This window comes from Nycticebus coucang, chromosome 12 (genome assembly GCF_027406575.1).
Source record: "Nycticebus coucang isolate mNycCou1 chromosome 12, mNycCou1.pri, whole genome shotgun sequence".
In the NCBI taxonomy this organism is placed as follows: Eukaryota; Metazoa; Chordata; class Mammalia; order Primates; family Lorisidae; genus Nycticebus; species Nycticebus coucang.
In genome coordinates, this window is record NC_069791.1 from 81421934 (window position 1) to 81434322 (window position 12389).

At 47.5% G+C, this 12389-nt stretch overlaps 1 protein-coding gene across 1 annotated transcript; it reads left to right on the forward strand.

The window, feature by feature from the left end:
* The first annotated feature begins 7783 nt into the window (after positions 1-7783).
* Positions 7784-9105, forward strand: LOC128561239 (apoptosis-associated speck-like protein containing a CARD). Its single transcript, XM_053555179.1, has 3 exons — positions 7784-8143; positions 8355-8411; positions 8741-9105. Exons 1-3 carry the CDS (start codon positions 7870-7872, stop codon positions 8995-8997), a joined length of 588 nt encoding a protein of 195 aa, XP_053411154.1. The 5' UTR covers positions 7784-7869; the 3' UTR covers positions 8998-9105.
* The last annotated feature ends 3284 nt before the right edge of the window (positions 9106-12389 follow it).

Here is a 12389-nt window from a genome sequence, read left to right on the forward strand (position 1 = left end):
CAGTCCCCAAGCTTATCAAAGTCACACTGACAGTATTATCCCAAACCTCAGGAGGGCAGGATCTCACCCCACCCTGAAAAGTTTTCTTCCAGATCTTCAAAGAAGGTCTTTACCATGTTGGTCTTTCCAGTGCCCAGCACAAGCCCTGGGGCAAAATAGGCTTCCCTAAATGCTTGGAGAATGAATGATTGAGAATTGAATAAAAGAAGGAATTGAATGCAGAGTCAGCAGCTCAGAAAAATTCTGCTCTGGGAGCCTCAGGCCTTCTCGTATGCTTATCTTCCATATCTCAATTGAAATTTAATTTAGAATAAAACCCAAAGTCCTGGGCAAGGCCTGTGGCTTAGTGGGTAGGGCACTAGCCCCCATATACCAAGGGTGGCAGGTTCAAACCCGGCCCCAGCCAAACTGCAACAAAAAAATAACCAGGTATTGGGCGGCGCCTGTGGCTCAGTGGGTGGGGCGCCGGCCCCATATACTGAGGGTGACGGGTTCAAACCCGGCCCCAGCCAAACTGCAACCAAAAAATAGCCGGGCGTTGTGGCGGGCGCCTGTAGTCCCAGCTACTCGGGAGGCTGAGGCAAGAGAATCGCTTAAGCCCTGGAGTTGGAGGTTGCTGTGAGCTGTGTGAGGCCACGGCACTCTACCGAGGGCCATAAAGTGAGACTCTGTCTCTACAAAAAAAAAAAAAATAAATAACCAGGTATTGTAGCGGGCACCACCTGTGGTCCCAGCTACTCCGGAGCTGAGGCTAGAGAATCACCTAAGCCCAGGAGTTGGAGGTTGCTGTGAGCTGTGTGACGCCAAAGCACTCTACCGAGGGCGATAAAGTGACTATCTCTAAAGAAAAAAAAAACCAAAGTCTTCTCTGTAGCCTTCAAGCCACTACCCAATTTGAGCCCATTCATCACCCTGACCTGCCTCTCACCCCATCCCCTTGCTCACTGTAGCCTCAGGAACTTTGTACTTGCCATACCTGAAACACTCTTTGAAAGCCTGGTATGTGGTCTCTCTTCCTTCCTTCCCTCAAATCTTTACTCAATGTCACCTTTTCAGTGAGACCTCTCCTAACTCTCTTATTTTATTTTATTTTTTTATTTTTTTATTTATTTTGAGACAGGGCCTCAAGCTGTCGCCCTGGGTAGAGTGCCATGGCATCACAGCTCACAGCAACCTCCAACTCCTGGGCTTAAGTGATTCTCTTGCCTCAGCCTCCCAAAGAGCTGGGACTACAGGCACCCACCACAATGCCCAGCTATTTTTTGGTTATAGTTGTCATTGTTATTTGGCAGGCCTGGGCTGGATTTGAACCCGCCAGGTTTGGTATATGTGGCTGGCACCTTAGCCGGTTGAGCTACAGGCACCGAACCAACTCTCTAATTTTAAATCTCATATCTCCCTTCCTGGTTTTATTTTTCTTCGTAACATTTATCACCATCTGACATGCAATACATTTTACTTGGTTTATTGTCCAGTTTTGAATAGTGGGTGGCACACAGTATGTGTGCTCAGTAAATACTGGATGAACAAATAAACACACAGACTCAGCCCCTTCCATCTGGCTTCAATCTTTCTCTTCCCCCAGTCCTTACCTGGTTTTGCTCATTCCCCTCTCAAACTCCGTCTCTCTCAGTCTGAGTTTCTGTTTCTCTTTCAGTCTCTTACTCTCTCCCTTTAGAGATTCTCTCATTGCCTCTCTCTTAGATTTTTAATATCCATTTTTATTAATTTTATCCAAAATGTACACATGAGATGTTCTGGATCAGAGTCAGATTTCTTATTAAATGACTCACAGTAAATAGTATATACTTTGGACTGCCTTTGTCCAAGGTTGATGTGATGAAAGTCAGTTTAATTGTCCTGTGTTGAGTACCCAGGCCCTCCATAGGTGGACAACAGAAAAATTTATTTTCCCTGTTAATAAAGGAGAAGGAAGCAGCTGGCCCCATCCCCTCCTCAAAGATCTCTTCCTTGCTCCAACACTTTGGTAGGCAAATAAAACCTCTCTAGGAGCCAGAGAGCCTCTGGAATGTCTCAGCTTTTATGGTAATTCTAGGACTTGTGCTGATGGCACAAGCTGTTTAGGAAGACAGCTACTCCAGGCTTCCTGGCGCCTTGGGGGCTTAATCTAGGGCCCTTGTTCAGGCTGTAACTATTCTGGTCCCCTCATGAAAAGAAATATTTCATTATTCTTTTAGATCAGAAAAATTACCTATACAGATGACTACAGATTTAATTCTTTGTTTTTGTTTTTTTTGTAGAGACAGAGTCTCACTTTATGGCCCTCGGTAGAGTGCCGTGGCTTCACACAGCTCACAGCAACCTCCAACTCCTGGGCTTAAGCGATTCTCTTGCCTCAGCCTCCCGAGTAGCTGGGACTACAGGCGCCCGCCACAATGCCCAGCTATTTTTTGGTTGCAGTTTGGCCGGGGCCGGGCTTGAACCCGTCACCCTCGGTATATGGGGCCGGCGCCCTACCAACTGAGCCACAGGCGCTGCCCTTTTGTTTTTGTTTTTTTTTTTTGAGAGAGAGCCTCAAGGTGTCACCCTGGGTGGCATCACAGCTCACACAAACCTCTATCTCCTAGGCTCAAGCGACTACAGAGCCCGCCACAATGCCCAGCTATTTTTGTTGTTGTTGTTGTTGTTGTTGTCGTCGTCGCAGCCATCATTGTTGTTTGGTGGGCCCAGGCTGAATTCAAACCCACCAGCTCAGGTGTATGTGGCTGATGCCTTAGCCACTTGAGCCACAGGCACCGAACCTATAGATTTAATTCTTATGGTAGGTGAAAAATGTCAGAAAGCTAGTGCTCTTTACCAGGACACTATGAAATCCAGGGAAGTTTTATTTCCCCACACTCTTTATCCTCAAGTCTCTTATTTCAGGCTCGGCGCCTATAGCTCAAGCTGCTAAGGCGCCAGCCACATACACCTGAGCTGGTGAGTTCGAATCCAGCCCAGGCCCGCCAAACAATAATGACGGCTGTGCGGGGCATTGTGGCAGGTGCCTGTAGTCCCAGCTACTTGGGAGGCTGAGGCAAGAGAATTGCTTGAACCCAGGAGTTGGAGGTTGCTGTGAGCGGTTATGCCACAGCACTCTACCCAGGGCAACAGCTTGAGGCTCTGTCTCCAAAAAAAAAAAAAAAATGTACACTCAGGTCTCTTATTTCTTCTCTCATTTTTTTTTTTTTTTTTGGAGACAGAGTCTCAAGCCCTGGGTAGAGTGCTGTGGCGTCATAGCTCACAGCCACCTCAAACTCCTGGGCCCAAGCAATTCTCTTGCCTCAGCCTCCCAAGTAGCTGGGACTACAGGCGCCCACCACAATGCCCAGCTTTTTTTTTTTTTTTAGCCAGGGCTGGATTCGAACCTGCCAGTTCCGGTATATGTGGCTGGCGCCCTAGCCACCTGAGCTACAAGCGCTGAGCCTCTTCTCTCATTTTTGATGGCTCAGACTCAGCTTTGTGTTAGCATTAGGAAGAGGGTGAGGCTGAAGATATATATATGGAGCTAGTTTCTGAAACTACAAGCCACTCAGGCTCAATAACTCAACATGTGATCTCATCTGGAGTTTTGATCACTGCCAAGTTAGGGCTGAATGTTCTGGTCATTTGCCTCTCTCATCCATACAAGTGGGAGCCCAGGATTAAAAAGGGATAGTCAACTCAGTCCTCTGCAGAGAGACCAGGTCTGGCCTCTGGCCCATGTAAGGAATATTGATTGGCTTAAGCAGGTTGAGGGTAAGAAGGGACAAGAAGCCATGTCCAGGAAAGGAGAGGGTGAGGAATTAGTGTTGACCCTACAAAGTTTATTGGGGCTCAGAGGGAACAGATTTCAACTTTTCCTAAGGGAGAGCTTCTCAACAACTAGAAGGATAAGTGCCTTGGAAGGTGAGAGCTACTTGCTATTGGATATATGCAGAAAGAGACCAGAAACCCCTGACTCTGGGCTGCTATAGAAGCAGGTCCCAAATGCTGATATTGCATGTTCATGCTCCGAATCCCCAGGAAAATCACCTACCTCTCTGGGCTTCAGCATCTTCAGCTACAATATAAGAATAAGTAGGGTTGTCCCTGTAGGGCTGTCATGAAAATTAACTAAAAAATATCCCAAATAAACAGGGACAGTGTGCTAGCACCCAAGGGCGTGGGCAGCAGGGACTGTCATTACCAGGTTCAAATCCTAACTCAGAGCACTGACTCCCCCATAGATTGGTGAAATAAGAACGTAATTGACAAAGGATCCAGACCCATTTCCTTGTTGTGTGACCTTAGGCATGTCACTTCACCTGATTTTCACATCTTTTAAAATGGAAATTATAGAAGGATTATTCTCATGACTATTGCGTTATTATGAAGATTCAACAAGTTAATTCTTGTAATGCTTTTACACTAGTGTCAGGCCCATATAAAATGTTCGATAAATGTTGGCTATGATATTATGACAATTATTATTACTAATGAATCCTCCCTATAACCCTAGAAGTCAATAACATCATCCCCACTTCACAGATCAGAAAACTGAGGCCAGGAGATTTTAACAATGACAAAAATATTATGTGCCAGGCCTGTTGCAAACACTCTTCACAATTCTTATTTTAGCCCAATAACAATTGTACCATTGTTTCTATCTTATAGGGAGGCCATGAGGCTCAGAGAGGTTAAGTAACTTGCCCAATGTCCTAGCAGCCTGTGGTCCTTCTGGCCCCAGGAGGAACAATCTGGCTCCAGCAATCAAAGAGTTACTTTGTTGGGTGGGGATGGGGGGTTGTCAAATCCAGGAGGCATCTTACCTACACTAACTGCTCTGGCTTTTGTCCAGGGGAGCAAGGGTGAACCTTGCTGAGACGTCGAGGTTTTTTCCTGCCAGAGGTCAAAACTCAGCACTTTAAGCATAAATCAAAAAAGGCAGGGGTGGTAGTAGTCAGAGAAGGGAGTGCCTAGGCCTCCTACAGAGAGCCTAAGGTTCTCACTCCCCACCTTAACTGGTAGAAACCACCCTAGAAGTCTCCAGGAACCAGCAAGCTCTGCCTCCATTTCCCTGGGGGACCCTGGGCAAGTCACTGCCCTACCCAGAGTGCTGACTTCCTTATAGAATAATGAGATGAATAGATCATTGACACAGGAGCCAGGCTGCCAGAGGGACTGTCACACAGCAGAAGACAGATGGTCTGGGAATCAAATCATAACAGATCTGATATCCTTGAACTCTTGCTTTTCCACTATTCCCTATCTTTTGAATGTGTTTTATAAGTTCTAGAGCATTCTGCAAATAGGAGGAAGTTAATATCATTGCCATTATTGCAACATCTGCCCTCCAAATGGCATTTCCAGACAATCTGGAAGAGGTATATGTTTAGTTTCTTCCTTCCTTCCTTTCTTTCATTCTCTTTCTGTCTTTTCTTTTCTTTTTTTTTTTTTTTTTTTTTTGCAGTTTTTGGTGGGGCTGGGTTTGAACCCGCCACCTCTGGCATATGGGGCTGGCACCCTACTCCTTTGAGCCACAGGTGCCACCCAAGCTGGAAGCATTTGAATACAACATGCTGCAGGCATCACAGCTTCATTCATTCCTTTACTCAGAAAATCTTTACCTGTATTGTAACAAATAATTTCTTTCTTTCTTTTTGTTGAGACAGAGCCTCAAGCTGTCACCCTGGGTAGAGTGCCGTGGCATCACAGCTCACAGCAACCTCCAAATCCTGGGCTCAAGCAATTCTCTTGCCTCTGCCTCCCAAGTAGCTGGGACTACGGGTGCCCACCACAACGCCCCACTATTTTTTGGTTGCAGCCATCATTGTTGTTTGGCGGGCCCAGGCTGGATTTGAACCAGTTGGCTCAGGTGTATGTGGCTGGCTCCTTAGCCACTTGAGCCACAGGTGCCGAGCCATAATTTCCTGATGCTAGAAATTCAGCAACAAATAAAACAGACAGGGTCGCTGACCCTCATAGAGCTCACATTCTAGTGGGGAGATGAATGTCCAACAAATAAATAAATGTATAATACATTAGGGTCTTATCACTAGAAGGAATAGTGATTGTTATAACCCAATTAAGAGAGAAAGATGAAAGATTCCCAATACTCACCTAAGAGGTAGAGTCAGGATTCAAATGAAGGACTGTATGGCTTCAAGTCACCTTCTGGAAGCTGCCTCTCTTTAAAGACCTTGTATGTAAAGCACACTTTCCAGTTCCTAGTATACTCCCTTGAGCCACAAGGCCCACTGATTCACTATTCATTCCAGAAAAAAAAGTTTTTTTAAGACAAAATCTTACTTAGTTGCCTTGGGGTTGAGTGCATGGCATCCTAGCTCACAGCAACCTCAAACTCTTGGGTTCAAGTGAATCTCTGCCTCAGCCTCCCAAGTAGCTGGGACTTCAGGTGCCCGCCAAAACGCCCAGCTATTTTTAGAGATGGTGTCTTGCTCTTGCTCAGGCTGGTCTTGAACACCTGAACTCAAACAATCCGCCCACCTCAGTCTCCCAGAATGCTAGGATTATAGGCATGAGCTACCATGCCCAGCCCTGGAAATATTTATTGGACACTATTCTGGATAATGTGGGTATAACAATGATCTGGACAGACATGATTTACAGACTGGCAGGGAAGAGTGGTGCTATACAATCACACATTCATTACAATTTCTCTGACAGCTAAAGATAAGTAGCAGGTGTTATGAATTAGCCTGGGAAGGACTCTAAGACTGGCCTCCCAGAGGAAGTGACATTAAACTTGAGACCTAAAGTCTCAAGTATTTGCCCAGCAAAGAAGGAAGAGATTTCAAGGTGGAGGAGACAGAATGCACAAAGGCTTGGAGAGCAAGCCAGCCTAGTACACTTGAGGAACTGAGAGGCTATTGTGGCTGGAACTTGGAGACAGAGGCAAATCAGGGTGTGATGCAAGACAAGGGTGGAGAGGCTCTCAGGGGCCAGACCAGCCAACCTTCCCAACCAATTAGCAGCAAATTAAAGATTCCCAGCACAGCACAGGCTCCAATGCTACCCCACACTACCTTTCACCTGCTGTTCTTGGTCAAGCCCCCTGGGCTCAGAGTGTCAGGCTCTCCACCCATGACTTTCCCCTCAGTTGAGAATTTTCTTAACCAGGGGATCTTTTCATCACTTCAAAAGAAATTCAGGTCCTGGGATCAAATTCTGGCTCCCCTAGGAAGCTGCTGGCAAGGTTTCAGGAACTATCAGATTGTCCCCTTATGTTGGAATAAAACCAAGTGGCTGAAAGTTATTACCCCCATTTTACAGATAATGAAACTGAGACTCAGAAACATAAGATGACTCACACAGTCACCTTCCACACAATTTTACACCTCATTTCTCTCTAGTATGTGGATATGGGAAAGCTTCATGATTCTAGCTGTTATGAATCTTAAGATTCTGTGACATATGTGAGAGGATCCTAAGGTTCAGGGAAACGTGGAAATTTCAGGGTTCTAGAACTCCAAGATTTTAAGCCTTGGTGCTTCAATAAACCCAAAGCAAGTTCAGGTTCCTAGTCTGTGCTAGCTGGTGCCAGCCCAGAGACCCAGGTGCCACCCATGAGCCACTCTATGCCCCATCTCCTTGTCCCACTTTCACAGACCAGCTGGAAGACAATCTTGGCATCCCCCCCACCGCCCAAGTCCGTAAGCGTTGCGCATGGTGATGATGGCGTCTGATGGTTCCTGAAGCCTTGCCAGAGGCCATAGTGGGCGGGAACCAAGGGGCTAGACTGGAGCGACTTTTGCTGGAGGGCAACGGGTTGAGGCGGAGAGTTGGGGGAAGGCGGGGAGTCCCAGGACCCGCCCCGTAGCAGACTTCCTGGTCGGCTACAAGCAGCTAGGGTGATAGGCGGCAGCGGCGGCGGGAGACCCCGGAGCCATGGGGTGCGCGCGAGACGCCATCCTGGAGGCGCTGGAGAACCTGACCGCCGACGAGCTCAAGAAGTTCAAGCTGAAGCTACGGTCAGTACAGCTGCGCGATGGCTACAGGCACATCCCTCGCGGGACGCTGGCGCCCCTGGACGCCGTGGACCTCACCGACAAGCTCGTCAGCTTCTATCTGGAGGGGTATGGAGCAGAGCTTACAGAGATCGTGCTTCGGGACATGGGCATGCAAGAGATGGCTGACCAGCTCCATGAGGGGACACTCAAGGGTGAGCTCCCCCATGTCCCCTCATCTACCAATTTTTTCCTCCCCCAGAAAGTTCACCTCTCAGGCTCTTCCGCTTCCTCTTCCCCCTCTAAAACAAAGCTTCTCTGCTGACAAAGCTTTCTGCGTTTGGCCAAGGGGACTCCCACACACCCTCCAGAGACCCTGAGGTAAAGAAAGGGGGGAAGGGAACCACTTGACTCATTTTCTTACAGGCCTTGGAGCTGCACCAGCTGGGAGCAAGGCCCTTTCTCAGATAACAGCCAAACCAGGTAAGGCCTCCACCCAACCTTGCCTACCTGGGCCCTGTCCAGCCCCACCACACCCCTGCACAGTCTACCTGTTGTCCCACAGACAGAGCAAGGCTGGGCTGGCCCTGCAAACTCATCCACACCCCTCCCTGGGCACAGAGCCTGGCTGGGGGTGGAGGGGCAAGAGACAAAGTTAAGACTCATCCCACTGGATCTGGTGCAGCCCACTGCACCCCTTGAACCCTTAAGTTTGGAAGAACATTTTCTGAAGAAAGCTGTGTTCAGCAGGAACCAGCCCCAGCACCCACCCTAAGTGCTGACTCTGTTGTTCTTCTCCCTCCCACTCTCAGCACTGCACTTTGTGGACCAGTACCGGGCACTGCTCATCTCACGCGTTACAGACGTTGATGGGGTGCTGGATGCGCTGCATGGGGAGGTCCTGAATGAGGAGCAGTACCAGGCAGTGCGGGCCGAGCCCACCAATCCAATGAGGATGAGGAAGCTCTTCAGCTTTGCTCCAGCCTGGAACCTGACCTGCAAAGACTTGCTCCTCCAGGCCCTAAGGGATACACAGCCCTACCTGGTGGATGACCTGGAGAAGAGCTGAGGAATCTTCACACCAACAGCCCAACACTTAACCCTTAGCAACTCCAGCCAAAACATCCTGGAATCTTTATATATATATCTATATACACACAATATATGAAAAATCTGCTTTACTGTGTGTTTTTCCTACTTCCACCCTGAAAGCATGTGTAGAGCTTTTCCAAAGGCTGCACAGGCTCAGGTGATATTACTCCCAGTTTTACCATTCCTAGGGGCTCAGGTTCCCCAAATGCTTCTTCACTCTTCCTGCCTCATAGTCACATGGACTATCATTCCCTCTTCAACGTTTGGTGGCTCCTCCAGTGCCACTCCAAAAGGTCTGCGGCACTTGAGATTATAGATAACAGCCCTATGGCCCTGGTGTAAAGGTTAAAAAAGGCATATACAAAGGGGCCTGAAACTGTGAGAAGCCAGATTTGTCAGAGGCATTAGAAACAAACTAGTATACACAGATTCTCTACCTTTCATTTTTACCATGGAAAAAAATGAGAAATTAGAACAATTTTCAGAGGGAGACATTAGAACAGTATTTAAGCATAGGACAGAAGAGTACAAGACACCAATTGTAATTCTAGGGTTCCTTCTGGCACTGGCACTAGCCGGCTTAAATGTTTCCTTCCTCTGCTCCACCCCACCCCCTAGAGGAAGGGTTATAGGTCACACTTTGTGCCCAGAAAACATGCCAAGCACAAAAGCAAATTTTCAGGAAATAAGTTCTGGTAGCTGTTTCTTTTCTTGATGCACTTTTTGCTTACAAGAGACATGAGTATTTCTCTCCAGGAAATAACTTAAGGGGTCTTTCCAGAGGCCATTTGAGGAACCAGGATCCTAGGGCTATGTCTTAACACCACATTATACCCAACCCCTTCTGGCCTTGAAGGTGGAAGGAAGTTTGCAAAACAACAGGCAGAACACCAATGAGGCAGGTATCCCATCCTTAGGAAATCATCAGACAACCACTTTCCGAAGTCACTGCTCACAGGGGGCTGAAATCTAGTAACATTTTACATGCAACAGGCCTTCTAGGGTCCTCGCTGGAGCCTCTAGTCTAGCTCCAAGCACCAGAGTAATCAAACCTGATCATGGAAACTCTCTTTTTTTTATATTTTTTGAGTCTTACTGTTGCCCTAGACTGGAGTGCCATGGTGTCAGCCTAGCTCATAGCAACTTCAAACTCTTGTGTTTAAGCAATCCTCCTGCCTCGGCCTCCCTTGTAACTGGGACTACAGGAGCCCACCACGACACCCAGCTAATTTTTGTATTTTTAGTAGAGATGGGGGTCTCAGTTCTGCTCAAGCTGGTTTTAAACTCCTGAGCTCAGGCAGTGCCTGTGGCTCAGTGGGTAGGGCTCTGGCCCCATATACCCAGGGTGGTGGGTTCAAGCCCGGCCCCAGCCGAACTGCAACAAAAAAATATCTGGGCGTTGTGGCAGGTGCCTGTACTCCCAGCTACTCGGGAGACTGAGGCAAGAGAATTGCCTAAGCCCAAGGGTTGGAGGTTGCTGTGAACAGTGTGATGCCACAGCACTCTACCGAGGGCAATAAAGTGACACTATCTCTACAAAAAAAAAAATCACCTCCTGAGCTCAAGCAATCCTCCTGCCTTAGCCTCCCAGAGTATTAGGATTACAGTAGTGAGTTACTGCTTGGCTAGACTCACTTCACAGGACACCTAAACTCTTCTTCTAGCCTGGCCCTTAACCCCATCCAACCTGTCTTCTCCTCACATACCCCACAGTCCTAGCAACATTATTTGCTCACACTCAGCCCCAGCACATTCTGATCCCTTAGCTCTGGACACTTGGAAATAGACCTGCCCCAGAATGTCCATAGGAGTACCTTTCTTGAGACTCTGGCAACATTTCCCAGCAAAGCAAACCACTGTATGATCTAGTTTCCCGTAAGATTACCCCATTAAAAAGAATTATCTAGAATCGGCTCCTGTAGCTCAAGCAGCTAAGGCGCCAGCTTCATACACCTGAGCTGGCAGGTTTGAATCCAGCCTGGGTCTGCCAAACAATGACAACTACAACCAAAAAATAGCCAGGCGTTGTGGCAGGCGCCTGTACTCCCAGCTACTTGGGAGGTGGAGGCAGGAGAATTGCTTGAGCCCAGGAGTTGGAGGTTACTGTGAGCTATAATGCCACAGCACTCTACCCAGGGCAATAGCTTGAGGCTCTGTCTCAAAAAAAAGGAATTATCTAGCAAGGTGTGCAGGTGTGGTAACTCACACCTGTTATCCCAGAGACTCTGGGAGGCTAAGGCAGATCACTTGAGACAGAGATATAAAAATCAGCCTGGGCAACATAGCAAGACCCTGTCAAAAAGTTTAGATAGGTACATTGGTGCATGCCTGTAGTCCTAGCTACTAGGGAGGCTGAAGCAAGATGGCTCAAATCCAGAAGTTTGAAGCTACAGTGAGCTATAATCATACCACTGTATTCCAGCCTGGGTGACAAAGCAAGACCCCATGCCTAAATAAACAAAACATCTCAATCACACCCAGTGACTCCTGCCTAGGACTCTGGGAGGCCAAGGTTGAAGAATAGTTTGAGGCTAGGAGTTCCAAGACCAAAATAAGCAACATAGTGAGACCTCATCTCTACAAAAATAAAAATTAAAAATTACCTGTGCATGGGCCATGCATGATGGCTCATGCCTGTAATCCTAGCACTCTGGGAGGCCGAGGCAGGTGGATTGCCTTAGCTCACGGGTTTGAGAAGAATGTGTGCAAGCATAGAGACACGTCTCTAAAAATAGCTGGGCATTGTGGCAGGTGCCTGTAGTCCTAGCTACTTGGAAGACTGAGGCAAGAGAGTTGCGTAAGCTCAAGAGTTTGAGGTCACTGTGAGCTGTGATGCCACGGCATTTTACCGAGGTTGACAAAGTATTAAGACCGTCTCAAAAAATAAAATTAGGTGTACATGGTTGCCTGTAGTCTCATTAACTCAGGAAGCTGACATCAGGATTGCACTTGAGCCAGGAGTTCAGGATTATAGTAAGCAATGATCAGGCCACTACATTCTGACCTACAGGACAGAAATCCTGTATCCCTCTGCAAAAAAGGTGTATTTTTAACCTAAGTGCCTTGCATAAAAAATAAATTTGGTAGTTAATACGTATCTCTAATGCCTAACATAAGATTTTTTAAAAATTTCACAGGAACCTAATTTTTCTCTTGAGGCCACAGTTAACTCTTCCTTGCACAACGGATACCCTTAAAGCAGCGGTCTCCAACCTTTTTGGCTGGTTTCATGGGAGACAGAGGTGGGGAGACAGTAAGTGTAGCTCAGGCAGTGATGTGATGGGGAGCAGCTATAAATACAGATGAAGTTTCCCTTGCTCACCACTGGCTTACCTCCTGCTGTGTGGCCCAATTCCTAAAAAGCCACAG

Bases quoted from the DNA above. Each gene is read 5' to 3' on its own strand.
- LOC128561239 (XM_053555179.1), top strand. From the start codon at position 7,870: ATGGGGTGCGCGCGAGACGCCATCCTGGAGGCGCTGGAGAACCTGACC. The intron at 8,144-8,354 runs GTGAGCTCCCCC...ATTTTCTTACAG, and splicing joins CCATGAGGGGACACTCAAGG to GCCTTGGAGCTGCACCAGCT. The intron at 8,412-8,740 runs GTAAGGCCTCCA...TCCCACTCTCAG, and splicing joins TCAGATAACAGCCAAACCAG to CACTGCACTTTGTGGACCAG.